Genomic DNA, 26,565 nt, shown 5'->3' with positions numbered 1-26,565 from the left:
GTTCCCATGGGGCACAGGGTCAAGACTGATTTGCATATGGCTGGGTTCAAACTGGAATGGCATGGTGAGCAAAAAAACGATGGATTTAGGCCCAGATCTCTGTACTGGGGTGAATGTATGACATTGTTCTGCATTCTGTCCATCAATTGTTGTTTTTGCATTACCCACATAAGCTACAGGCTTAACCACAGATTTCTTCAAGGGAATATTGGCTAACTTATTCCATTCTTCGGAACCAATAAGAGTGAAAAAGGAATCGCAATCAGCCATCATTCAAATACTCTTGCCATCCACTCAAATTTGACAAAACGGACGCCTGCGACTCATACAGTCAAGCTTCAAAACTTCTGGAACATCAGCTATTTTTGTGCATTCATTGGTTTTGTGCGAGTACCCCAAATCCTTCAAACTGCCCACCACACTTGATACATCAACATCCGATATCATCATAACCAAATTACTCTCTTCACTGTCAAGATCATAATCCACCTAAGGTACACTAACAACTGACAGAACTTTTTTCTTACAGGTTTGAGATGTGCCGGCCTAGTCTTGCACACCTTGGCAAAATGAGCCTTCTTTTTGCATTTCGCACAATATTTCTCAACAGCGGGACAGAAAGAAGCGTTGCCCTAATGGCTTCTGCTGCCACATCTATAACACTCTAAAATTCTCTGTTTATCACCTTTCTTCTTCCACTTGTTCACAACATTCTCCACAGTGACTGTATGAACTTTAGCTTCTAGCGCAATCTGGTCCATAAACTTAGTTGTAGTCTCCACATTTTTAGCTATTTCTAAAGCTTGGTCCAAAGTTAAGTTCTCAGTTGTTAAGAGCTTCTCTTCAATCCTTTTGCTATTCGATTTCTCAACTAATTGATATATTAACACTTCACTCTCAAATGCTCTATAATCACACGTCATGTTAGGTATAAGAAAAAATATCAGTTTTTTTTTTTAAACGTAGAAATTCACTAGAAAAACAAAAGTGTAAAGTAATGTTATAGTTTGATGAATTTGTCACTGTGAACATTAACGTTTTGAACTAAGAAAAACTAAGAAATTCACCAGTTATAGTTAGCAGCTCATCACTCATTCTATGACATCATTTATGACATCACTGATGACATCTCAAATTACATTATTGATAATATCACTGATGACATCACCCAAGCTTCGTTTTCCCACATATTGCTGTATAAATTGCTATGGCTTCAAACATAGCAGAGTTCATATTAACAATCAACCACAGACATGTGGGAATCCATCATTGAGTACGCTGTTCAATCTGTATACAACTGTTCAGAAAAAGCCAAACTAGTGAATGCCAATTCGAAAACAAATGCCCTACTACGGACAGCTTTTCCCCTGGCGCACACCAAACCTATATTAAGCAATGAAGTTGATATCATTAGAGACCTGAGTACTATAGACAGTGCTTACTCTATAGAAGAGATTAATATATAAAACAATGTTTGCAAACACAGAAACTTTCATAAGAAATACACCACAGACTATTAAAAAATACCTACTTAGGAAAGTGCACACTCTTTGAAACAGCTGTCAAAAAAGTCACTATTTGCTAAAAATAACAAAGATCTGAAGGTGCTAAACATTTTAGTACCTGCACCGTTCATACTATGGTGAAAACTTTACAGATAGCCCATCTTCAGAAGCGAAACAAGCACACATACATAGGTTAGTACCTGGTGCACACCGTATTCTCTATTAAGTAGAAATTGTCATGCTGAGACGATTCTCTTCAATGACTCAAGGCTGCTTAGAATACTTAGTATGTAGTATGTAGAATCTTTGCCCTGCTAGAAACATTTTCTGTAGTACCAAAATACTTATGTGGAACTTAATGAACACAATTCTACTGTCTCCTGCACACAGCGTTACTCTTAAATACAAAGATTTATAACGTGTTTAATACCTCTGCACAGCTATGGTGCATTAAGAGGACATGCGTTTTCTAAATACTTACACCCATTAGCTGGACCCAAACTGTACTAAATTAAGTAAAAGTAATATGGTAGTTATTCGGCGCAATCTGTTCTCTAAAACAAACGAGCAGGGGCTTAATACAGGCCCCCACAGCCCCCGCTGTGCTGGAAAAATGAAAATGAAAAATGTTCGGTCATACGCAGTGCTTGGTGGGGGCACAAGCTATAGTTACCCCTGCTAAGTACAACTGGTGAATTTCTGTGGTTTTTGAAGTTCAAAACGTTAATGTTCACACAGAGAAATTCACCTAACTATAACGTTATTTTAACCTTTGTTTTTTCAGTGAATATATATGTATGCATGTGAATGTGTGTATGTATATTTATTTAATTTTTAAAAATGCTATATTTTTGGGGGGGGGGGGGTGGGACTTCCCCAAACTTCCCTTCTTTTTTTTTACTCTTAAACTCCAGTTACCGCAATCCTCCCTGAACCCTAATGTTTAATCTTTCCTCCCTGTAACTTCTACCCACCTCACAAACGTTGTAGTCTTGCTCTATTCTTGCCCCATCATTACCGGGATCCCTGATAATGGTAATTTGAGTGTGGGTAAATGTCGAGTATTTGTAACTAGTCACCTGTAATGTTGGTCCTTGTGTCTTCGCTAGTCCCTTTATTACACAGGGAGCTTGAATGGTTTACATTGTTTGCTGCAGGTGGCTCTACAAAGCAGACTCGTGCAGTGTGAGCTGTGGAGGGGGTGTGATGAGGAGTCTCCTGTATTGTGCCAGGCTGAATAAGGAGCAGGAGGGAGAGGAGGAGATTGTGCCAGACACCCAGTGCCACGGACTTCCGTTGCCAGAGGCGCTGCCACCATGCAACCTACAGCCTTGTCCGGCAAGGTGAGTGCTCCTGTTTCCAACCCCAGGGTGGCGGCGCTTGAATCTGTATTTGGGGTTCTAGCACGCCTGAAAATGTACCTGGTGACTGTTACTACATTTCATCCGTGGCACCTGGTGTTCAGGTGTCGCTACCAGTAGCATTGTGTTGTACGAAGCTATACGTACTGATACACTGATGTGAACGCTCAGTAAGGGAGTCTTTGGGTCCATAGCGAGGAGAGGAATCATGGGGTACCAATTAAAACCGGGTGACCTCGGCTACAGATTAAGTGTGTCCTGGGATAAAGAGTAAAAATTATTCCCTTGGAGTACAGGGTGAAGCTGGGTGTCGGGGGAGGGGGGTATGACAGAACCACGCATTCTGTTGTAACATATCCCGTTACAACGCAGCTGTTACAATACGAATGCCATTACCACTCATAACCTTTACCACGTATTTTTTTACAACACCTGCCTTTCTCATGCATGCTTTTACAACAAATTTTGTTGTAAAAGCACAAATGATAAAGGTGTATGCATGATAAAGGTTTCAGCAGTAAATATAAGTATTTTACAGGTAAGTATAAACTCTTTCTATATATATGTGTATCAGGCTGAAAGAGACACTCATTAGCGCTATGAACAAACTGCATGATGGGATTTGCAGTCTTCGAACACTGAACTGCTTGAGTGCTCCCTGAGGAAATATGGCTCAGGTGTGCCCCACGCTACTTTAGAGAGATGGGCCAAATATAAATGAGTGAAATGAAATCCTAAGCACCCAAGGCATTTGAGAAAGGCTATCGCCGATACGCGTCATGCCAGAATTCTGAATAAACGGTGTCTTCAAAGGCCAGCCATGTCCCGTTGTCTGCTTTTACGGAAGAAGATGTGTTCGAGGCATATGAGCTGCAGATTACACACTTGTGCATAGATCGCCATCTGGTGTTGGGCCCGGATGTTTGCAGTTTGTTTTTCCTCTTGGAAAGTCTTTGGAAATCACAAGGTAGGTGACTCCTCCCTTGGATCGTATTGCGCATGGGCTTCGGCTCCATCCTCAGATAGTTTTTTTCCGCCATCGGGCTCGGATGTAATCTTCGAGCTCCGGTTCCAAACAGCTTCCAGTTCGATGATCGACGCGCAATCCTCACCCCAATTCGCGATATTGTTTTGATCGCCATCTCCCCACTCGACGCGCCTCTCATCGCCAAGACCTTCGGTTCCAGTCGTCGACGGCGGCCTTCGGGCCTACCCAAGCTCCAGTCCTGGCTAATGGAAAGGACTCCATTTAAAAAGTGCCCTTGATGTGGGTCCAAATTCCCCCACACCGATCTCCAAGAGGTATGCAATCTCTGCCTCTCCCCTGAACACGAGGCTCGAGACTGTCCGGCGTGTAAATCCTTCCGGTCCAAGAAAACTATTCGGGACCGAAGAGCCAGAAGAACCATGGCACACTCCTCAACGGAGATCCCGGACGACATCTTCGGGGAAGGCGTCGACGTACCAGAACAACACACCAACGAGGGACTCGTCGGCGTCTCCGAAGCCGACGATTCAGATGTGGAGGACATCACTCCGGCACCAAAAAAGGCTTCGGTCACGCCTTCGCCTTCGGGCCTAAGCAAGACCAAAGACACTGCTTCCCACACCGCACCTTCGGGACCGGTAAAGAAGCCAATTAAGCCTTCGGGCGGCTCGGGCTCGAGCCAGCCCACCGTCGGAGCCGATAAACACTCTTCGGCACCGAAAAAGAAACCGGCCTCCATCTCGACACCGAGCCCCACACCGAAATACTCGGGGTTGAGACCCACCTCCTTGGCACCGACCCCATCTTCGGTACCGACAAAAGCACACAAGGTCACCGGCACCGACACTTCGAAGCCGAAATCCATCTCGGCGCCTACTAAACAATCAGAGCTTTCCTAGCATGGTTCCAAACAACGAACCAACACCGATAAACCTAAGAAACCAACGGCCCCGATGCCTTCGACGCCGACGGACCAACCAACCACTCCAGAACTATTCGCACCGGATCCCTTACAAAAAACACTAACTAAGGATCCCAAAACTGGACATTTGATGCTCTCTATCAAAAAGAGACAGTTAGAGAAACCTGCTCCGCCTCCACCTCCAAAAAGGAAGGACTCTGCTACCTCCCCTTTCAGACTACCTTCCCCACCTCCACCACCTCCTCCACCTTCCCCTCCTCCACCTCCTCCACCTTCTCCACCCCCACCTCATCATTCCCCGACCTCAGCCCCGGATGATGATGATCAAGGGGATCCATATGATGACATAGGGGATGTGCCCCAAGATATACCTACAGGGGACCCCACTCTCACAGGATCTCCAGACCCATGGGACGATTATAATATCCCTGATATCCCTAATGTCCCACAAGACGATCTTTACCCTTCCAGACCTTCTCCACCAGAAGACTCCTTGGGGTTCAACCATTTACTGCAAAGGGCGGCGCACTACCACGGGGTAGATTTACATACCGACCCAGTGGAGGAGGATTTCCTCCTAGATACATTTGACACAACACATAGGACCACCTCCATATTGCCTATGCTTAAAGGTGTTATAAAACATGCGCCGGAGATCTTTAAGGACCCAGTCAGGGACAGGGTCATTAACCTACGCATTGAAAAGAAATATAAAGCCGCCCCAACAGATCCCTCCTACATCAGAGGGCCAGCGCCACTAGATTCCCTGGTAGTATCCACAGCACGGAAAAGGGCCAACTCCCAGGCGTCAGGTGACGCACCACCACCTGACAAAGAGTCTAAACTCTTGGATGCATCAGGCAAGCGTACTGCATCTCAAGCGGCCATTATATGGCGTATCGCCAATACACAAGCACTACTAGCGAGGTATGACAGGGCCCATTATGACGAGTTAGAAGCCATAATGCACCATCTCCCTGATAAATACAAAGCTAGGGCCAATGAGCTAATTCAGGAGGGCAAAACAATTACTAATACCTCCATACGTTGTGCCTTAGATGCAGCAGACACAGCCTCTAGGGCCATCAATACTAGTGTCCTCCTCCGTCGCCATGCCTGGCTAAGGATATCAGGTTTTAAATCGGAGGTACAAGCCTCTATCCTCAACCATCCCTTTGACCAAGAACATTTGTTTGGCCCAAAAGTGGATGACGCCCTAGAGAAAATGAAAAAGGACCCTGACACGGCAAAATCCATGGAAACCTTACAATCTCACCCTCCCAGACGCTCCTTTCGCCGCTCTTCCTTTCGGAGCACATCCAGAGGCTACTCCTCAGACACCGCTTCCACTTCATACAAATCCCCTACTCAGTCCACCTTTACAAGGGGTTACCAAAGAGGCGGCTACAGGGGCAACAATAACAAAGGCAGAGGCAAAACAAACACCGCCCGCTCTGCCACCGCGCCTACCCAATGACTTCCCTCCACTTCCCCCAGACCATCTCACTCCGGTCGGGGGCTCCAACATTTCCTTCCATCACCTCAGACAAATGGGTAACACAAATAATTCGGTCAGGCTACTGCCTAGAACTAATATCTACCCCCCCAAACATTCCACCCAGACAACGCCCAATGTCACCAGAACATCTACTGCTACTCAAGCAGGAGGTAATCTCCCTCCTAGACAAAAAGGCAATAGAACACGTTCCTACCAACCAACAAAATATGGGGGTCTACTCCCTATATTTTCTCATACCAAAAAGGGACGAGACTCTATGGCCCATCCTAGACCTTCGGCCCCTAAACAAATACATACACTCAGACCATTTTCATATGGTGACGCTTCAGCAGGTACTTCCGCTGCTTTCCCAAAACGACTTCCTCACGACTTTGGACCTAAAAGACGCTTATTTCCACATTCCAGTGCACAACGCTCACAGGAAGTACCTCAGATTCGTAGTGGACGGCCAACAAACCAATTCAAAGTGCTCCCATTTGGAGTCACAACCGCACCACGAGTATTCACCAAGTGCCTAGCAGTGGTGGTAGCACATCTGCGAAGACAACACATTCATGTCTTCCCATACCTAGATGACTGGTTGATAAAAGCCAGTTCTTACAATCAGTGTGTACAACACACACACACCACGATCCAGCTACTTTACCAGCTAGGCTTCACGGTAAACCACGAAAAGTCCCATCTACAACCAACCCACATAAAACAATATCCAGGTGCCACTATAGACACCTCAAAAGCGATCGCCTACCCCAATCCTGCCAGGATTGCAAGCATTCAAGCTCTACGCACAAAATTCATAGCACAACACTCCCTTCCAGCTCGGGTGTTCATGCAACTAATAGGGATGATGACCTCTTGCATCTTCATAGTACCTCACTCAAGACTCCAGATGCGTCCTCTCTAAGAGTGCTTAGCGCACCAATGGAACCAGGCCCAGGGTCAATTAACAGATCTGGTGTTGTTAGACGGTCGTACCCATCGCTCTCTGTAGTGGTATACCACCACAAACCTTTCCAAAGGTCGACCGTTCCTGGACCCGGTTCCCCAGATAGTACTAACAACAGACGCATCGCTCTCCGGCTGGGGAGCTCATCTATTACATCTCACCATACAAGGCAAATGGACAACTCAACAGAAGCTACTCCATATCAACCATCTGGAATTACTAGCAATCTTCCTAGCCCTAAAATCTTTTCAAACACAGATTTCAGGCAAGGCAGTCCTAATCCGCACAAACAACATGACAGCCATGTATTATATTAAAAAACAAGGCGGCACACACTCTCCACAGCTCTCTCAATTAGCACAGAGCATATGGAGATGGGCCATACCCCAGAAAATCTTTCTCCTAGCCCAACATGTCCCAGGAGTCCAAAACACTATGGCAGATCTACTCAGCAGACAAACACAACAACTCCACGAGTGGGAACTTCACCCGCAAGTTCTTCACCCGTACTTTCAAATGTGGAGGCATCCACAGATAGACCGCTTCACCACCCACGAAAACACAAAATGCCCAAGCTTCGCCGCCAGATACCCACACCCATTGTCCAAAGGCAATGCGATATGGATGAACTGGTCAGGCAGATTTGCGTACGCTTTTCCGCCTCTCCCACTCATTCCACTAGTGGTGCGCAAACTACAACAGCACTCCCTCATACTAATATTAGTAGCGCCAACTTGGGCCAGACAACCGTGGTACACCACACTGCTGGAACTATCGGTAGTACCGCATCAAAAATTACACCTCTCTCCACACCTCTTAACCCAGAACCATGAAGAGATCAGACACCGGGACTCAGCTCAGCTCAACCTTGCGATCTGGCTCCTGAAATCCTAGAATTCGGTTATCTAAATCTTCCCCCTGACTGTATGAACGTCATAAAAGAAGCTAGGCGCCCTACCACTAGAGCGTGCTACGCCGCCAAGTGGAAACATTTTGTTGTCTATTGTCATAACAACACCATCGATCCCCTAGATGTGTCCATTCAACACATCATAGGCTACTTACTCCACCTACAAAGGTGCAATCTTGCCTATACGTCCATTCGACTACACCTCGCAGCCATAGCAGCTTACCTACAAAACAGGCAACATCTCTCACTCTTTAGAGTACCTGCCATTAAAGCCTTCATGGAAGGCCTTAAAAGAATAATTCCCCCCAGAGTGCCACCCTCACCTGTGTGGAACCTAAATATCGTTCTCACCAGACTAATGGGACCTCCTTTTGAACCACTACACAAATGTGAACTTCAATCCTTAACATGGAAAACCGCTTTTCTTGTAGCCGGTAAACAACCTTTACAACAAAACTTTTACAACGCGATGCCATTACATCGCGGTTTTTACAACGCAAGTCGTTACAACGACTTGCGCTAGATGGCGCTCTAGGACAAGGAATAGTATAATTTACTATCCAACACCTTCCCTACTGTACGTAGACTGGAGTTGGAATAGTCAATTATACTACTCCTAAGTCCAGCGCCCTCCAATGCAAGTCGTTGTAACGACTTGCGTTGTAAAAACCGCGATGTAATGTACCGCGATGTAAATGTATGCGTTGTAACGTCATACATCCACCATAATAAGGTGGTTCTCCGTACCAACCCAAAATTCCTCCCCAAAGTCATTTCTCCATTTCACCTAAACCAATCTGTAGAACTACCAGTATTTTTCTTGCAACCACAGACCGTTGCAGAAAGAGCTCTTCACACACTAGATGTCAAACGAGCCTTACTCTACTACATCGAGAGAACACAACCTTTCCGTAAGACCAAACAACTGTTTGTCTCTTTCTCTCCACCACACAAAGGCAACCCCATCTCCAAATCAGGGATAGCTAGGTGGATTGTCAAATGCATTCAAATTTGCTACCACAAAGCGAAACGAACGCTATCCGTTCCCCCTAAAGCCCATTCTACAAGTAAAATAGGGGCTTCAATGGATTTTTTAGGAAACATCCCATTAGATGATATCTGCAAAGCAGCTACATGGTCAACACCGCACACTTTCACTAAACACTATTGTGTAGATAAGCAACAAGCTAGTGTGGGCCAGGCTGTACTTATAACACTATTTCAAACCACTGCAACAGATACCGGTGGTCGCCGCTAAGGATGGGTACTGCTATATAATCTATGCACAAGTGTGTAATCTGCAGCTCATATGCCTCGAACGGAATATGCTACTTACCAGTATGCATCTGTTTTTGGCATGTAGAGCTGCAGATCTACACAGGCCCACCCGCCTCCCCGACTACCTGTATCTGTCCCAGTTTATCTTATTTAGATAACACACACATGGGCCTCTTCACTGTTATTACTTCGCTCCATCTTTCCCTACTGGCGAAAAACAATCTGAGGATGGAGCCGAAGCCCATGTGCAATACTATCCAAAGGAGGAGTCACCGACCTCGTGACTTCCAAAGACTTTCCAAGAGGAAAAACAAACTGCAAACATCCGGGCCCAACACCAGATGGCGATCTATGCACAGTGTGTAGATCTGCAGCTCTACATGCCAAGAACAGATGCATACTGGTAAGTAGCATATTCCTTTTTAGATGTTTAGTGTGCAGCCAGTGGCACGCAGTGGGGACCCTTCCAAAAGAGTCCTAGGTACAGTGGCTTTTACCTGGACCTCCGCCCATCCCAAGGAAGTAGGGGACCTGCTGTCATCGACAGTCCATGACCACATTGAGAGACGTAGTTACTGGAACCGGGGTCTCCAGGCATGCTGCCAGTGGGAAAGTGTAGCTGGAAGTGAGGGCTCAGAGACTGTTTGTTTCCCAGCACAGTGCTACGGTTTCAGCCTAACCACATTCGAAATCAGCCTCTCACTTGCAGCATTACAAAAATCAGGCTGAAAGAGACACTCATTAGCACTATGAACAAACTGCATGATGGGATTTGCAGTCTTCGAACACTGAACTGCTTGAGTCATCCCTGAGGAAATGTGGCTCAGCTGTGCCCCACGTTACTTTAGAGGGATGGGCCAAATATAAATGAGTGAAATGAAACCCTAAGCACCCGAGGCATTTTAGAAAGGCTATTGCCGAAACGCGTCATGCCAGAATTCTGAATAAGCGGTGTCTTCAAAGCCCCGCCGTGTTCCCTTGTCTGCTTTTACGGAAGAAGATGTTTTTTATATATATATATATATATATATATATATATATTGGGTTTATAATTTCCTTTTGAATTCTTACATTTACATGATAAAAGCATGCATGTTAAAGGCATATGCTTGCTAGAAACATATTTACAAGTAGGGACAAACACTTGTTTTGTATTCACACGCATCAATAGTTTTATATGTATATATTTATATATGTACGCACGCATAAATTCATTTGAATGTGAGAACATGAGGAACATCAACCGTGGGCACACAGTTATTTCAAGGATATTCTTGAGGGGAAATTCTGACATGACATTTTTCAGGGGCAGGGAAATACCCTGGAATCTGTCGAAGGTGAATCGGGGGTGGAAGGCATTCTGGCTGAGGCAAACTGTCTGATTCTATAAATGTCTGTCGGCAGAGTGCAACATGCCCAGGTCTACAAAGGCATGGTGAAGAAGACACAACAATTTGAATGTAAAAAGTGAGCTACAAAAATCTGATGTGCGCGTCAAAGATATACAAATCAAGTTTAAAAGGAGAAGTAGAGAGTAGAGTTCTGCATTTAACAGTACAAATATTTCTGGAGCACCTTCTCTATTCCTGGAGGTTCCAAAATAAAAAAATAATCATTTTAAGATTAAAATTAAAGCAGAAACAAGTAAAAGTACTCAAAAGTAAGCTTTTCATATAGAAGGAAGGGCCTCTTAAACACTCGTTATTGCCGATTGTCAAATCACATGAGAAATGCTCCATATTACATTTAATGTGGAGTTATAATGTGCAAGCGGTGTTGAGCCCACTGACACAACAAGGTGACGGATGGACCGCTGGAGTTTATCTCAGCCACTGGCAGTCGTTCGGGCCACACTCCAGTGCATCATCTTTCACACGCCCAATGCTACTACAGGCAAAGGCCCACCTTATACAAATCAGTGCCGACCCTGCTCCTCATGGGAACAGTCTGTCCCAAGCTGCCAGGCAAAGTCCTCTCCAGGAGGGACCACAGGCAACCCCCAGATCGGTTTTGTCGTACTTGGGGCTTGTCAATAGGGTGTAGCTTGAGTCCTATCGAGCAGTGAGCATGGCACCCACGTCTGAGCATACCCGTCGCACTTAAGGCATTAACAACAAGATGATGGATGGGACGTTTAATTCAAGCAGTCCATCCATCACTTTTTTGCATACTTCAGTGCGACTGGTATGCACAGACGTGGGTCCTGTGCCACTGGACCCAAAAGCTGCACCTGACTAACAAACCTTAATTAGGGCAAAACCAGTCTTGGGTTGCTTATGTTCAGATTCACCAAGGACCTGGCCTGGCAGTTCGGGCTGGACTGTTCCCATTGGAGCAGGGTCAAGACTATTTTGCATATGGCTGGGTCCAAGCTGAGGTGACTTGGTGAGCAAAATAATGATGAAATGGGATGTGGCCTCGAGTAATTAGCAGTGGCTGACATTAATTCAAGAATTCTATCCATCACTTGTTTGTATACTCAGTGCAGAACCCTAAGTGCTACGGGTATGCCGACACATGGCTCTTGTGCTCACTTTGCCCCTGGAACCAAGCTGCACCTGACTGAGGAGCCACAACCAGGGCAAAACTGGTCTCAGGATGCTTATATTCCGGTTCAGGGAAGACCTGGCCTGGCAATTTGGGTTGGATTTGGATTTGCATTTGGCTGGATCCAAACCTTCAAAAGTGGCGTGGTGTGCAAAATAATGATGGGCTGGGATGCGGCCCTGAGTAATTGCATGTCGCTGAGATTAACCAACCATCACTTTTTTTTATACTTCAATGCAGGGTTGAATCAATATTTGTATTTACTTTCCAGATACAGATTACGTGATAAGTCAGGACCACAAACAATTGAGTCTCTATAGACATCTGTGGACTTAGGAATTGTTAATATTTTTGTACAACTATGTAGAAATTGATTGATTTCTAATGGATCTGTATATATAGTTGCCATGGTTTGTGGGTATGCACGTGTTATGTGTATGATTGTTTGTATACGTTGGGTTAAAACAGTAAAACATTTGTATTCTTTTGTCTGGCTAATTGAACACAGTGAAGATGGCACTCTGGAGTACAGAGTAAGCATGGGTAATGGAGTGCGGCATGAGGATGCACAGCCTGCTCTGCAGATGAGGGTGGATGACCTGGAGTACGCAGTGATGGGAGGGCGGTCTGGAGTACAGAGCAAGCATGGGTAATGGAGTGCGGCATGAGGATGCACAGCCTGCACTGCAGATGAGGGTGGATGACCTGGAGTACGCAGTGATGGGAGGGCGGTCTGGAGTACAGAGCAAGCATGGGTAATGGAGTGCGGCATGAGGATTGTAGGAAGGTGGATATCTGACTATGGTTACCCCCAACTTTTTGCCTAGTGCCTAGCTGGTTTTTCGACTTAGTTGGCCTGAGATCCTGCCATTCAGGGTCTCAGGCTGTCTACTCTCTCTTTAAAATGGACTCCATGTACCCTAGGTACATAACCAATTGGTAAGGATCACCTTATTGGACCCTGTACAGTGTACCCTAGGTACCCAGGGCATAGGTGTACCCTAGGCCTCCCAGGGGCTGCAGCATGTATTATGCCACCCCTGGTCTGGCCTTCCAATCAGACACAACTGGCTGATCACTCAGCTGGGGCAAGGTCGTGTAATCACCCCTTGCTTAGATATAGTATGCCTATATCTACCCTTATATATAGACACATGTGTACCTATCAGTCACTCCTATGGCAGGCCTTAACAATCCTGGAGGCAGAGTGCTTGGTAACATGTGAGATGGTGCTCTAGCATGAGCTGAGCCTGTCTGCAGCTTTCGGAACCATGTCCTTATAGCTGTTCCATGATATAGCCTACCATATACTCTTAAAGTGCCTTATAATCTTAAACGGTTATGGTAACTATGGTTTGGCTTTATCAAAACATGTCGTGTAAGGTGTCTAACACTTTGGAATAATACCCCCATACCATTTCTGGTGATGAGGATATTATTCCTCCCTTCTAGAGGGAGAGACATGTTAAAATCCTACTTTGCTGTTTAACTCTAACCAAAGCCTCAGCATCACAAAATGGATGCTGCTGCCACAGACACAAGTCTGACCTCCTGCTGCTGGGAGTGATCCCAGCCAGGGAGGCCTGGACAATAGGTTTCCTGCTTGGGGAGGTGCTAGCACCTCCCCAGACAGCCTTTAGTGTATGGGGCAGGGTGGGCTGAAAGGAATGAGACATGCCTGGGGCACACAAGGTGTTCCTTGCATAGTCCAGTTCAAACCGGCGCTGGGGCACTCCAGCCCCAGCTCTGGCGCGAAACTGGACAAAGGGAAGTGGGTGTAACCACCCCCTCCCAGGTCCCACCCATAAGGCGTGACCTAGCAGGTATCCCAGCCCCCCCAGATTAGTATAAGAGTGGGAGTTGGGCCTCAAGACTTTAGATTATCCTGAACCTGCAAAACTGAACAGAAACTCTGGACCTTCGACATTCGACGAAAGAAGAAGACTGAAGAATCTCCCTTGTAGCCAAGGAGTGGCTACCCTGTGCAAACAGGCACCATCAAGAGACTACCCTTTGCCCACGTTCTACGAGGAACCGACTGCAGAGCCTGACCAGAGCCTTGACTTCCAGACTTCTCCGACCCTGATCCACATCGACAGCAAAGCTGAGATCTGTGGAGGCGACGAGCGACGTGGGACCGGCTACCTGGAAAAAGTGGCTAGTAACTTAAAGCGCAGCTTCTGAGGTACCCTCGAAGTTGTGCACCGGGGATTGAGAAGCCCCAACCCCAAGCACCATCTGCACCGAAGATCAGCCCCCCACACTCCACGAGTCCTGCGTGGGGCCCTTCAGCATTTTCCTGCTTGCCGCGTCTGTCCGGTTGCTTGCCCGCTGGCTAGTGTCCTTTGTGACGACGCACCCTGAAATCTTCTGCGCTGGTTTGGCTCCTCCAGACTGGCTCCCGCTTCTCTGCAAAGAAGAAGCACCCCAGACCTTCCTGGTCTGCACCAGAAGCAAGTCCTTCGTTCTTCGTGGGTTCCGCTTGCCCAGGCTTGGTGAGTCCTAGTCCAACTTCGACGCCGCCGACAGCAAGAGCCTTCGTGGGACAGCTCGCCTCCTGGTCCTGGTCGTCCTCGACGCTTCCTGGTCCTCCTGGCTGCAGCGACAAGCTTCACCTTCACCTGCAATCTTCACGACATCGCCTGGTTCCTTCCTGGTTCCACGTGGTCACTGGCTAGTGACCTTGACTCTGTCCCTTCTGCTTGCAGGTTTCTTCTCTTCTTGATCCCAGCCTTGGGATCCACCGGACACTCTTCACTGACTGCCTGTCAGCATCTTTCTTCAGGCATCCATAGGAGTCGACGACGAAAACGACGCATCTTCACCCCTATGCACCCGCAGCCTGTGGGCTAGGTAACTTGGGTACTCCGGTGCTCATCAGGATAGTGACTATCCTAGTGTCTAGTTTTCAAGTCTCAACTTCCTAGCTACTCCGGCAGTGTCCTAAATCTACCGTTTTCTAAACTGTACTATTGCTATTGACTTTTACGCATTACGCGTGAGTGTTTCCACTCTGCACACGAATCCCGTGGGCCTCCCACTTCCTAACTAACGCTAGTGTAGTGTAGCCCCAGCGATTCCCTAGGCCTAGGCCTATTCTATTTCCGTGACAGTGGTTCTTATACCACTTACTTAGTATATGGTTTGCGTGGCCCCTAGGGCCTAACTGTATTACTTACCTGTGTGACTTAATGTATGCTTAAATAAGACTGTGTTGTACTTACCTCTAATCTCATAAAGAGTGCTGAGGGTTTGACTAGAATAAATACACTTTATTTTATATATATATCTGTTGTGGTGTCCTTTCATTTGGTATTCAAGGGATTATATATGGTATCACAGCTGGCTTCACATGCCATTCAGAGTTTAGCCTAAGACTGCTCTTGTCCATGCTACCACTAGGATAGCTGGTCTATAAGGTTGACTTTACAACCAATCACCATAAGGGTATTTGGACTGATATAAGGTGTACACTAGAACTAGTGACATCATACATCAGGCCAACTTCTCACAAGGATGCACAGCCTGCTCTGCAGATGAGGGTGGATGACCTGGAGTACGCAGTGAGGGAGGGCGGTCTGGAGTACAGAGCAAGCATGGGTAATGGAGTGCGGCATGAGGATGCACAGCCTGCACTGCAGATGAGGGTGGATGACCTGGAGTACGCAGTGATGGGAGGGCGGTCTGGAGTACAGAGTAAGCATGGGTAATGGAGTGCGGCATGAGGATGCACACCCTGCTCTGCAGATGAGGGTGGATGACCTGGAGTACGCAGTGATGGGAGGGCGGTCTGGAGTACAGAACAAGCATGGGTAATGGAGTGCGGCATGAGGATGCACACCCTGCTCTGCAGATGAGGGTGGATGACCTGGAGTACGCAGTGAGGGAGGGCGGTCTGGAGTACAGAACAAGCATGGGTAATGGAGTGCGGCATGAGGATGCACACCCTGCTCTGCAGATGAGGGTGGATGACCTGGAGTACGCAGTGATGGGAGGGTGGTCTGGAGTACAGAGTAAGCATGGGTAATGGAGTGCGGCATGAGGATGCACACCCTGCTCTGCAGATGAGGGTGGATGACCTGGAGTACGCAGTGATGGGAGGGTGGTCTGGAGTACAGAGTAAGCATGGGTAATGGAGTGCGGCATGAGGATGCACAGCCTGCTCTGCAGATGAGGGTGGATGACCTGGAGTACGCAGTGAGGGAGGGCGGTCTGGAGCACAGAATAAAGACAAATATGCCAGGGTGGGCATGAAGCGTGGTTAATCTGGGGTGCAGGGTAATGGTGGCTTCCCTGTAGGCACAGTCTGAGTAAGGGTGGGCAATCTGGGATACAGAGTAAGGCTGGGTATCAAGTGGCACAAAGAGAAAGTTTAAAACATAAAATACACACATTTGGGGTGAGTAAGCATGCATAAACTGAGCTATAGCTTTAAGATTAGTACCATAGAATACAGAGTAACATGGGGTAGAGAGGTTTTACTTAGTTTACAGAGAAAGGGTGGGCACCTAGGGTGCAGAAAGATGATGATAGTAACCTGGGGTTCAGGGGGAAGATGGGTGTATTTTAGGAGAGAGTAAGAATTGCAACTATTGGGTTCCAATCGGGGGCAAAAGTAAGCATTACTTGCAAACAGTTCAGAGACTGGTTTCGGCGTAGGTGCCAGACAAGTAGAGATGGAGGCAGGCGAAATCACGCGTAATGCTTAGCACAAGAGTGTGGGCATATGCGGGTGCAAGGGGAAGCAGTGCAATGCACTTTGAAAACTGGACTAGGGAGGCACAGATATAAGTTTGCACAGGCCAGGTTTAGAGTAAAATTTCGTAAAGGTGATTCGGGCACACAAGAAAGGACACAGAAAGGTTCCTATAAGCACGACTTGATGCTGATGGAACTGAATGATGTTCTTCAACACTCATGAGGTTCGCAAAGAGTTGTGCCCTTAAAGCTGGCTCTGATACAGATGGTGCAGGTGCATGTGAAACCAATGTGATTGGCACACATGGTGGTTGGCACAGGTAGTGGGTTGGGTCAGAAATGTTTGTGCAGATGATACTTTGCTTATATGCGGACTGTCACCGAGGTTGGTTGGCAGATACAATGCAAGGCACACATTGGAGATGGAAAATGTGGCATTGACATAGATGGATCTGTGCAAAATGTATGATGCTGCAGTTAGTGGTTGATGAGACATATTGTAATGCATAAATGGTGACTAGCACTCCTGGTGGTTGGTATAGATAGGCTTAGAAAAGAATGTACACAGATTGTGGGTGGTTCAGATTGCCATCAGGACAGAGTTGTCTCATAGCAGTTTGTTGCTCACAAGAGTATGTTTTCCTATTCTTTCGTTGGATTAGGTGGGCTGTTTTGGAAACTGGTGCGTGCTCTGCGCCATGTGGCTATGGCACTGCCCAACAGAGGGTTGCCTGTGTCCAGATTGAGAATGGTGTGGAGTCAAAGGTGGATCAAGAATTGTGCCCTTCCACAGATCGCCCTCCAGCTATCATCCCCTGCAGCGCAGGCCTCTGCTTCTATGGCTGGGATGTCAGCAAATGGGGCGAGGTATCGAACAACGCAAACATTATTAATTCATGTTTAAGCTGCTTCTCTCGTTCACCTGTTCTACTAAAATCCAAGTACTGAATTTACTTTTCTCTAATTCCACCAACTTAATTGTGCCTTTCTTTTCCTTCTTATAGTTCTTCTGTCTTAGATATTTATCATCCTTTACTCCTGGATTCAGCTTCTCTACAGTTCACATTTTGCCTCTCATGATACCTAACATTCCATCCTGCTTTTTCCTCTTTTTGGTTCAAGTTTTTATTTTATTTGGGTAGTTAGACTGTGCTGCGACTTTGGTCTAGGCTGCCTTGAATGTGCATTGCTAAATCGCACGCGGAGACACTCTGACAGCGTCTCAGAGGGTGTTGGTGTGGTGTGAGGGTAGAACCTCATGATCGGGTGTTGCATACATTACATGTATGAGTTCAGATAGTGTTAATGTGAGGTTGTGTTTGCTCAATGTAGTTGATTTTGTGTTCAGTGGGCGGCTCAAAGTCAGGTGCTTGGTTCATGTGTGCTCGCTGTGGTGTTTGATTGTGCCTCGTGCTGCTTCTTGGACCATGAGGTTCTATGTAGTGTTGGCTGCTTGGATTGAAGTCTTTCAGGTTTTGATGTGTGTAAGGGATCAGGCCACTTGAAGCTACATGAAAGTGTGTAGATGAGTAGATGTCTGAAGGGACATACGCCTGCAGTAGGACTTTGCTACTGTGGTGGTTCACACAAGGGAAGTGCATGAGTGTGCGGTGTAAGCCAATGCAGTAAATGGCCTCCACCGTTCATCCAATGAGAACCAGGAAGAGCACCCCCAACCCCGTTCCGGGCAGGAACTGGAAACACCGCCGTTTTAAGTCTTTCATTACTAGTATTGCTGCGTTTTTTCACACCTGATATCTAACAATATCCTGTGGGTCATTATTTAGTGAATGCCATATTGAATGCCATTGAAATGACCACTTACAAGGTTTCCTTGATAATTGGTCATAATATGCTGGATCTGGTACTTCCTGCGCCAGAATGTGCATGTCTCTGTATTTTTCATCAGATTTGACCTGCTGAGAGTTGTCTGAGCAAAAATCCAGCTGTCAGATTGTAATGATAAACTCATAATTCTGTAATCCATGCAAACAGGGGTTTGCACAGGTGTCGGAATTCAATGAGGCACTGGTAATTGAAGCATAAGTGTTCTTACAGGAAATACTCATGAATGGCGGTGGAGCCACATGCTAGATATGTCTGATCACAGGTAGCCCACCGCCTTCATCCAGTACTCTCTCTGGGTCGGTAGAAAGAGACTTTATGCCATGCACTTGTTGCGGAAAGGATCAATATACTATAGCGAATGATGGGGGGTGACCCGGGACCCACAGTGTGGACTCGATACGTCTAGCCAATGGGAAATGAAGGATCAGTGAGCTTTTGAGCCATAACATGTAGGTATGTCTAGCATAGATTTAGAGGATGCTCATAAGTAATAATCCAGAAGTGCAGGGCGGCAATCCACCAGCGTGCACTGGTTGCAGGCAGTGCGAGTCCCTTGGTCCAGCCAAGACTCTAGATGGATGGGACAAGGCAAGAGACGCCCAACAATGTGGTGCGCCACACATCATGAGAGCATGACTGAATGGCAAGCTTTGATAAAAACATATACAATCCATGGTTTCTAAGCTAGAAGTGAGGAGGAGCCAAGGGCGTATAAGTGTTTACCAGTCACCTAGGAAAAGTATTGCATACTGTCCTTTCAGGTACTATATGTCACCACCTAGGAGTAACAGAAGAGTTGGTTGAGGGTTTGTAAGTGCTCCATATGCTCCTTCAGAAGTGACAGAGGACAGTCCACAGCTTGTGCTCATTAAAAGCCATCGGGAGAGTGACTTGTAAGGAGCTGTGTGTCTGTCTGGAGTGACGGTGAGGTAGGTCACATGACTACCAGGTAGCCTGCTCATAACTATTATCTTATCTGTGTTACCAGGAATACAGTGTCAGTCTCTTCAGTTCTGCTCCAGGCTGTGCTTACAAACCATGATCTACAATAGACACCAGACTCTTGAGAAGCATTGACTGAATCTACCTGGTTTGGGACTGATGAACCACAAGGTCTAATATAGCAACAGGTTCTTGTTATGCCTCAATGCAGGTATTCCTCTGAAAAGAACAGTAGCCCTCACCCTGTACTAGCGGCATGCTTATAATCGAGGTCGTCCGCACCACAGCTGTACTGTAGGTGCGTGGCGGGCTCCCATAGGAACTATTAGTAGCTGTCTCACATGAGAACAGTTACTGATTAACTATAGAGAGTTGTATTAGAACTTCTAACAGTCCTTCGACTCAGGATTTGAAACCCTGACCCAAAATAAAATGCATCAGGGATGGTTCAACATTTTAACTGTTTGTCACCTCTCTGTGGCATGATTAAAATCATAGTTCAGTAGAGATTGTGTCATGCATCTCTCTGGTGTCAGCTACATGTTTCTGGCCTCTCTAAAGGTCAGAGACATTCATCGGGACAGGTACATAACTCAATTGATCCCTACCAATTCGTAATAGATGTTGTTACTTCGGTAGAATGGGAAAAGTAAGAAAAGAAAGAGTCTAACTTATCTTGTGTGCTGTCCAACGCAGGAAATATTGTCACTCCTTTCTTGGTCACTTGACCTATAATGTGATAAAAAAAGGTCAAACGTATTTCAATATCACTTTTATCTTAAGAGACCCAGAAAGGAGAGGCAATTTTACCTCCGCTGTACAGCACATTACTGTTTGTATTGTATAGAAAGTGCTTTGCAGCTTTTGTACTTGAAACATTAATAAGAGACAAGAGTCCAAAATATTGGTGGCAGGAACTCTCCTCAGATGATTGTGTGATTATAGTTTCTCCATTATCCACATGTAAGAGCCTCTGTTTTGGAACAGTTCTTCTTTAGATGGTTGGTCATCAATGGTTTCTCAATGACATGGATGTTTGCAGATTCTAATTCCCTCAGAGTTTGCAGTTTTAGGATTATCTGTGTGTGGAGAGATGAATGAGCTTTGGGAGCTCTGGACTGGGTGGTGCAAGAGGTTGGGTTGAACGGGATAGTCCTACAATGCTGTGGCTGCATTAGAGACAGGAGGAGACTCAGCCTAGGATCCTGCAGATGACGGATTTCAGAAAAATCTTAGGAGAATAAGGAAATATGGGCCATATGTACCAATCTTAGTGTTTATGATTACTAGATTGTGATTTTCTCCCTCCTAGCTGGTTAAAGATCAGGTTCAACATTCACATAAACAACAGACGTCACATGTGCGAGCACAACTACTGCATTGTAACGTTCAAGCGGACGTCGGTGTTTTCATGCCCTCTCTTCTGTTACCTCTTTCCAATTGCTCTGTGGGGCCTTGCCTTGTTTTCATGTTGTACTTTGTTTTGTGCCAATGTCCTAAAATCAGTTTATTTCAATTTACTCTTGTGATTGTAAACTGACTTATTAGGACATGTAATGCCTTGATTTGTTGTTTTTCCCCCTAAGTGTTCAGTGACGTGCGGTAATGGGGTACAGAGTCGACAAGATTTCTGCATCAATTCGAAGACTCGCCAGGAAGCGAACCCGATCTTCTGCAGCAACTCCCCGAAGCCCATCACGTTACGTGGCTGCTTTATTGGGCCCTGTGGCAAGCTACCTGCACCGAGCAGCCACCCTGACTCTCAGCGCCACGGGCCCTCTGTGGGTCCACCCACGATGACCGCTGTGGCACAGATTAATACAGAACAACCACGTTTTAAAAGTGTGGTGATGCCCACTGGTCCTGTTGTTACTGAACCTCCAACTCAGCGCCCCACAGAGCCTCCTAAAGCCACAGACCAGGATGAAGATGGCAGTTATGTACCGATTAAATACTTTCTGTTGCTAAATATAATAATATGTGATAAGACTAGTGTTCTTTCTCTATGCTTTTGAATCCTATGTCAAAATATTGTAGAAAAAAATCAGACATTCAAAATTGAAGATGGAATTACTTTATTATTTTTAAATAATAACATTAACATACATTTTTATCCAAATTGTAAGTGGCTCTGTATGACAGAAATAACACCATATGATAATGGGAAAAACCAGTGATAGTCCTTTTCTGTTGTAATTATAAAGACTAAGAGCCCGAGTTTGGTAGTGTGGGTTTGGGCCGACAAGCCATCGCCCCGTTCCCACACCGCCAAACAGGGCCGTCGGCCACCTACCAGATTGAGTTTCCTCGTAGTGTGGCGGGAGGTCCTTCTCCATTCCCACGGCAGTGCCTTTCAAAAAGACACCGCAATGGGAACGCCATAGCTCGTTCCTGCACAGACCGAAATGCACAATGTTCAGCATTTTGTTCCGTGCAGGAACTAAGGATGCACACATACTTGGGGGCACAACATGCGCCCCCTTCCCCTGAGGCCCAAAGGGGCCCCCAGAGTTACCTCACTGCCACCCTTTCCATGGCAGCCTCACCGCCGTGGATAGGGTCACAGTGGAGAAACTCATAATATGCTTGGCGGTGCCGCAGCGGCACCACCAAGCCAATTGCAGCCTCAGCCCGCTGCGCCTCTGCCAGGGATCGCGGATCCTTGGTGTTTGCGGCGGTCCCAAAATAGTCTGACCGCTGTACTCGTAATATGGCGGTCATGCCACTGGTGCAGCGGTCAATGACCACCATCGCACCTCCACCACAGGTTCGGTGGTAAGCTGGACTGCCAAACTCATAATCAGGCCCTGAATAGCCGCAAATGACAGATAGGATTGCCAAATTAAGATCAAATTATTGTAATTATTAAATAGTGCCTTGTTTGAAAATATGAAAACATAAAAATTACCCAAAAACTACATCTATCTATGTTGTTGTGATATTATCTTTTTTAGTACACAAATAAAGGGTGTATAAATATCAGGAATTCGTAAAATACACCGGCGCAATCAGGTTCATCTGTATATTTGAGATATCCCTACTTTTCTCCTATCTTAAGTAATTAAGGGTAGCTAAGAGCATCAACTCAGGCAGTGCTTAATTTGTAAAAAAAATAAAAGTAAGCGCCAGGGCCCTCTTCAGGAGGCCACTGCAGCCTGCACCACCCACTTTCCCTGCCAGTGCTGCCAATAACAGTACCAACACAACTACTAAACATCACACTCAAGTGTGATAATTGAGACTATCCCAGGCCATTTAAAGCTGTACAAATGGCATAGAATAGTCTTAATTGTCGTTTTTATAATACATTGAATTATTAAGCAATGTTGTTGTGTTCATCTCATAACTAGACAGACGGCGCCACCATGTGATAAACTATAATTTTGTGGCGGTGTTGAGAATTAAGTGCCGGTGCCAAGCACTGGAATCCACTGGCTGAAATTAAGCACTGACACTCTGGGCTTCAGTTGCGCAAAAGCCAGCTTGTGCTTCTTTTAAAATGTCGTAAGGTTCTAGGTATGCACACAGATGGCCGTAGTGTGGCTTTCAAGGATCCTAACTACTGATAAGAATAGTGAAATCAGGCGTTAAAGGGCAGGAAACAGAGAGCCAAGATATTGTTATCTCATCAAGGCTGTTAGCAAAATAACAGAGCTTCCTTTTTCTTGATATTATTCCCTAGCAAAATAAGTACAGTTGGAACTTCAGCAAATGCCGTCACAACAACAGTTTTCAGTATAAGGGGAGCGCCCTTAGTGTTGACTGTGGTATTGACACTACAGTCAACACTGAGGGGAGGGCAAATTGTGCACTGTATGTACCATGATACAAAGGAACAAACTTTTCTGGTTTATGCTGTAGTGTCTGGCCATACCCTTTTCACTGCCCAGACCATTTTTCATGACCTCATCTACCCTTTATCACACATTCCTAAGGTTCCTTTTTGTAAAAATTGCATTCCAGCCCATTGATTACACTTTATCTGGCCCGAGCCGGAGATTACGGCCCGAGCCGGAGATTACGGCTCGAGCCGGAGAGTACAACCAAAGCCCGAGAGTAAAGTCCGGGTGCGGCGAGTATGGTCCGAGTGCGGAGAGTATGGTCTGGGTGCAGAGATTCTGGCCCAACTTCGGACGTAAAGTTAGGAGTCGTAAGTGATTTCTTTGAATACCAAAAATCGTAAGTGCCTTCTGTGATTACCAGAAGGTGAAAGTTTAGGATTTTGTCTCAGATTAGTTCTGTGAATCAGCCCCCAAGTCTTTCTGTACTGTTGCGCTGTTTGGAGTGAGAATAGTAAATGAAACCCCTCTAAAATCCAATTCCTTCACGGCTGTTGCACAGACTGGAGTGGGAATAGTAAATTTTACCCCTCCGAAATCCAACAATTTGCCTATTGTTGTGCTGTTTTGGAGTGGGAATATTACATTTTACCTCTCTGGAATCCAATGATTTCCCTACTATTGCATTGTTTGAAGTAGCAATTGTAAATTAAACTCCTCTGAAGTCCAACGCTTTCCTACTTTTGCACTGACTGGATTAGGAATAGTAAATTTAACTCCTCCAAACTCAGACAGTTGTCCTACTATTGCGGTGACTGGAGAAGGAATAGTAAATCTAACCCATGTGAAGTCCAACACTTTCCCTACTGTTACATAAACTAGAGTGGGAATAGTTAGAATCCAATAGTTTTTTAATATTGCTAAAATACATTTTATAGCGTTAACTGTTTTTTAAATATTTTATAGCATTTGGTTATATTTTTAATTTATTTGAGTAATTAAAGTATTTTTAGTAAATGTGTGCTTTGGGATTTAAAATTGTTTATATTTTATTTGTTGTCTACATTTATTTATATATTTTTCCTTATTGATCTTTTTTATATTCTATTATTTTTTATTATATATATATATATATATATATATATATATATATATATATATATATATTATCTACTGGCGGTCGCCAGTAGATAGTTATAGTTAGGACCGTGTTTCCATAGGAAATCCGCAACATTCTATTTGGTATAACTTTGGCGCCGATTGACGAATCCTCGCGAATTTTTCAAAATAGGTGGGGCGCTCCGCTCCACTCCTACCCTGAAAGTCTCGGGGGGATTCGTCAAGCGGGGGCTGAGAAAAAAGGGGGGTACCAAAACGCGTTTTTCCCATGCAATTTTCCATAGGGACCTTTAGTCCAAGGTACAGCCCGAACGGCTGAACAGAATTACTTGAAATTTGGCAGAGAGGTAGTCCTCAGGCCAGGGATGTGCCTTTTGCAGGTCTGGTGTAAATCTGTTAATTAGTTCCTGAGAAAATTGCAGTTAAAAGTACATATATATCTATAAGCGCGCACCGCACGCGTACGGTAAGCATACCGTACGCGCACGATGCCGTGCGCGAGCGCAATTCTGATTGGTTGTTAGATGTCAGTAAACATTCGAATCGGTCGAAATCAGGAAGTGTCGGTCGCCATTTTGTCTCTCGCAGTCTGAGGCAGTGAAAAACCTGAAAAAAAAATTATTAAGAAATACATAACTTAGCATTTAAAAAACCGTACAAATTCACTTAAAAAACCATAGGTTTCACACACGTTATAGTTAGGAATTAGCATTTAAAAAACCTTGCAAATTCACTTACAAAACCATAGGTTTCACACATGTTATAGTTAGCTGGACATTTCAGTCGTAAAAAACCAATGAAATTCCCCCTTTATAGTTAGTTCAGATAACTATAACTCGCGCGCCCGCAATCCACTGCTCATGACGTCACATATTACATCACTCATGACATGGTCAGTGGCATCACTCATGACATCATCCTTGTGATAGAGTGGCGGTCGCGCGAGTTATAGTTATCTGAACTAACTATAACGGGGGAATTTCATTGGTTTTTTACGACTGAAATGTCCAGCTAACTATAACATGTGTGAAACCTATGGTTTTGTAAGTGAATATATATATATATATAGAGAGAGAGAGCGAGTGAGAACTGAAATTCTTGTCTTCTCAATGGAAGCCTGTGCGGCAGGCAGAAAACACGCACAGCATTAGCTCCGTACAAAAATTGATGTTTCCAAACATCTCGGTGCCTGCCACATGGTGCAGGGCTGTTTAGTGCCCCCCAGGCCCAAATGAGGAGGGCTGCTGAGGGACAGATGCCCTGCTAGGGGCTCCCAATGTCACTTGCCGACAGCCTTTCCATGTTGGAAAGGCCAACATGGTATGACTGTTGGAAACTGCCAAATGCAAAAAGAACAATTGATGGACAGAATGCAGAACAATGTCATACATTGACCCCAGTACAGAGATCTGGGCCTAAATCCATAGTTCTTTTGCTTCCTATGCCATTCCAGTTCAAACCCAGCCATATAAACATCATTCTTGACCCTTGCTCACTTTGCCACTGGGTTCAAGCTAGCCTGGCTGATGAGGGGTGATGAAATCGGTCCCAGAATGCTTGTTTCCGGTTCAGGAAAGACCTGGCTTTGCAGTTCGGGTTGGACTGTTCCCATGAGGCACAGGGTCAAGACTGATTTGCATATGGGTCTGAACTGAGGTGGCAAAGTGAGATAAAGAAGGATGATGGATTCAACCTAGATCTGTGACTGGGGGTGAGTGTCTCAAAAGTTTCAGCGCTCCGTCCATCATCTCCTTGTGTTTGCTTTGTCGGAAACTGACATCATAATTCTGACGGCAGAAACACCGTCCTTAAGGGATTATGAGGAGTTTCCAACTGACCGGCGTGCAGACGGAGGCAGCGTCAGTCGGTCCCTCCGACCGCACGCATCGTACTGTGTCAGTTGGACCGCAGCAGTAGATGCCAGTCAGACCGCAACCAACGAGCTGTTGGTTGCAGTCCGACCGGCATCGTAATTAGGCCTTAGTGTCAGTGCTATTTTTTTGCCCAATATGTTTGTACTTAATAAGTATTAGGAGCAAGATATTCGGTAAACAATATTTTTGACACCAAATTTTTGTAAACTATGTTGTTTACCTCAATATTGTGTCAGTGATCTCTTTTGTATATCTGTAATTATTTTTGTTATTAAGGAGTTTTACATAACGCTTTACAGCAACATAAACGACAGATATCAGAAACAATC

At 45.6% G+C, this 26,565-nt stretch overlaps 1 protein-coding gene across 2 annotated transcripts in view; it reads left to right on the top strand.

Moving 5' to 3' along the window:
• The window catches only part of ADAMTS13 (ADAM metallopeptidase with thrombospondin type 1 motif 13), a 255,971-nt gene that overhangs the window by 186,886 nt on the left and 42,520 nt on the right, over nucleotides 1–26,565 (top strand). For both annotated transcript variants that reach the window (XM_085613864.1, XM_085613863.1), the window contains exons 25-27: nucleotides 2,663–2,848; nucleotides 17,337–17,541; nucleotides 21,051–21,399. In XM_085613864.1, coding sequence (XP_085469990.1) covers nucleotides 2,663–2,848; nucleotides 17,337–17,541; nucleotides 21,051–21,399 — 740 coding nt within the window. The remainder of the gene's footprint in view (nucleotides 1–2,662; nucleotides 2,849–17,336; nucleotides 17,542–21,050; nucleotides 21,400–26,565) is intronic.

This window comes from Triturus cristatus, chromosome 1_2, assembly GCF_964204655.1.
Source record: "Triturus cristatus chromosome 1_2, aTriCri1.1, whole genome shotgun sequence".
Lineage (NCBI taxonomy): Eukaryota > Metazoa > Chordata > Amphibia > Caudata > Salamandridae > Triturus > Triturus cristatus.
Note: the sequence above shows the minus strand (reverse complement) of the source record. Positions and strands in the feature narration are given on the sequence as shown.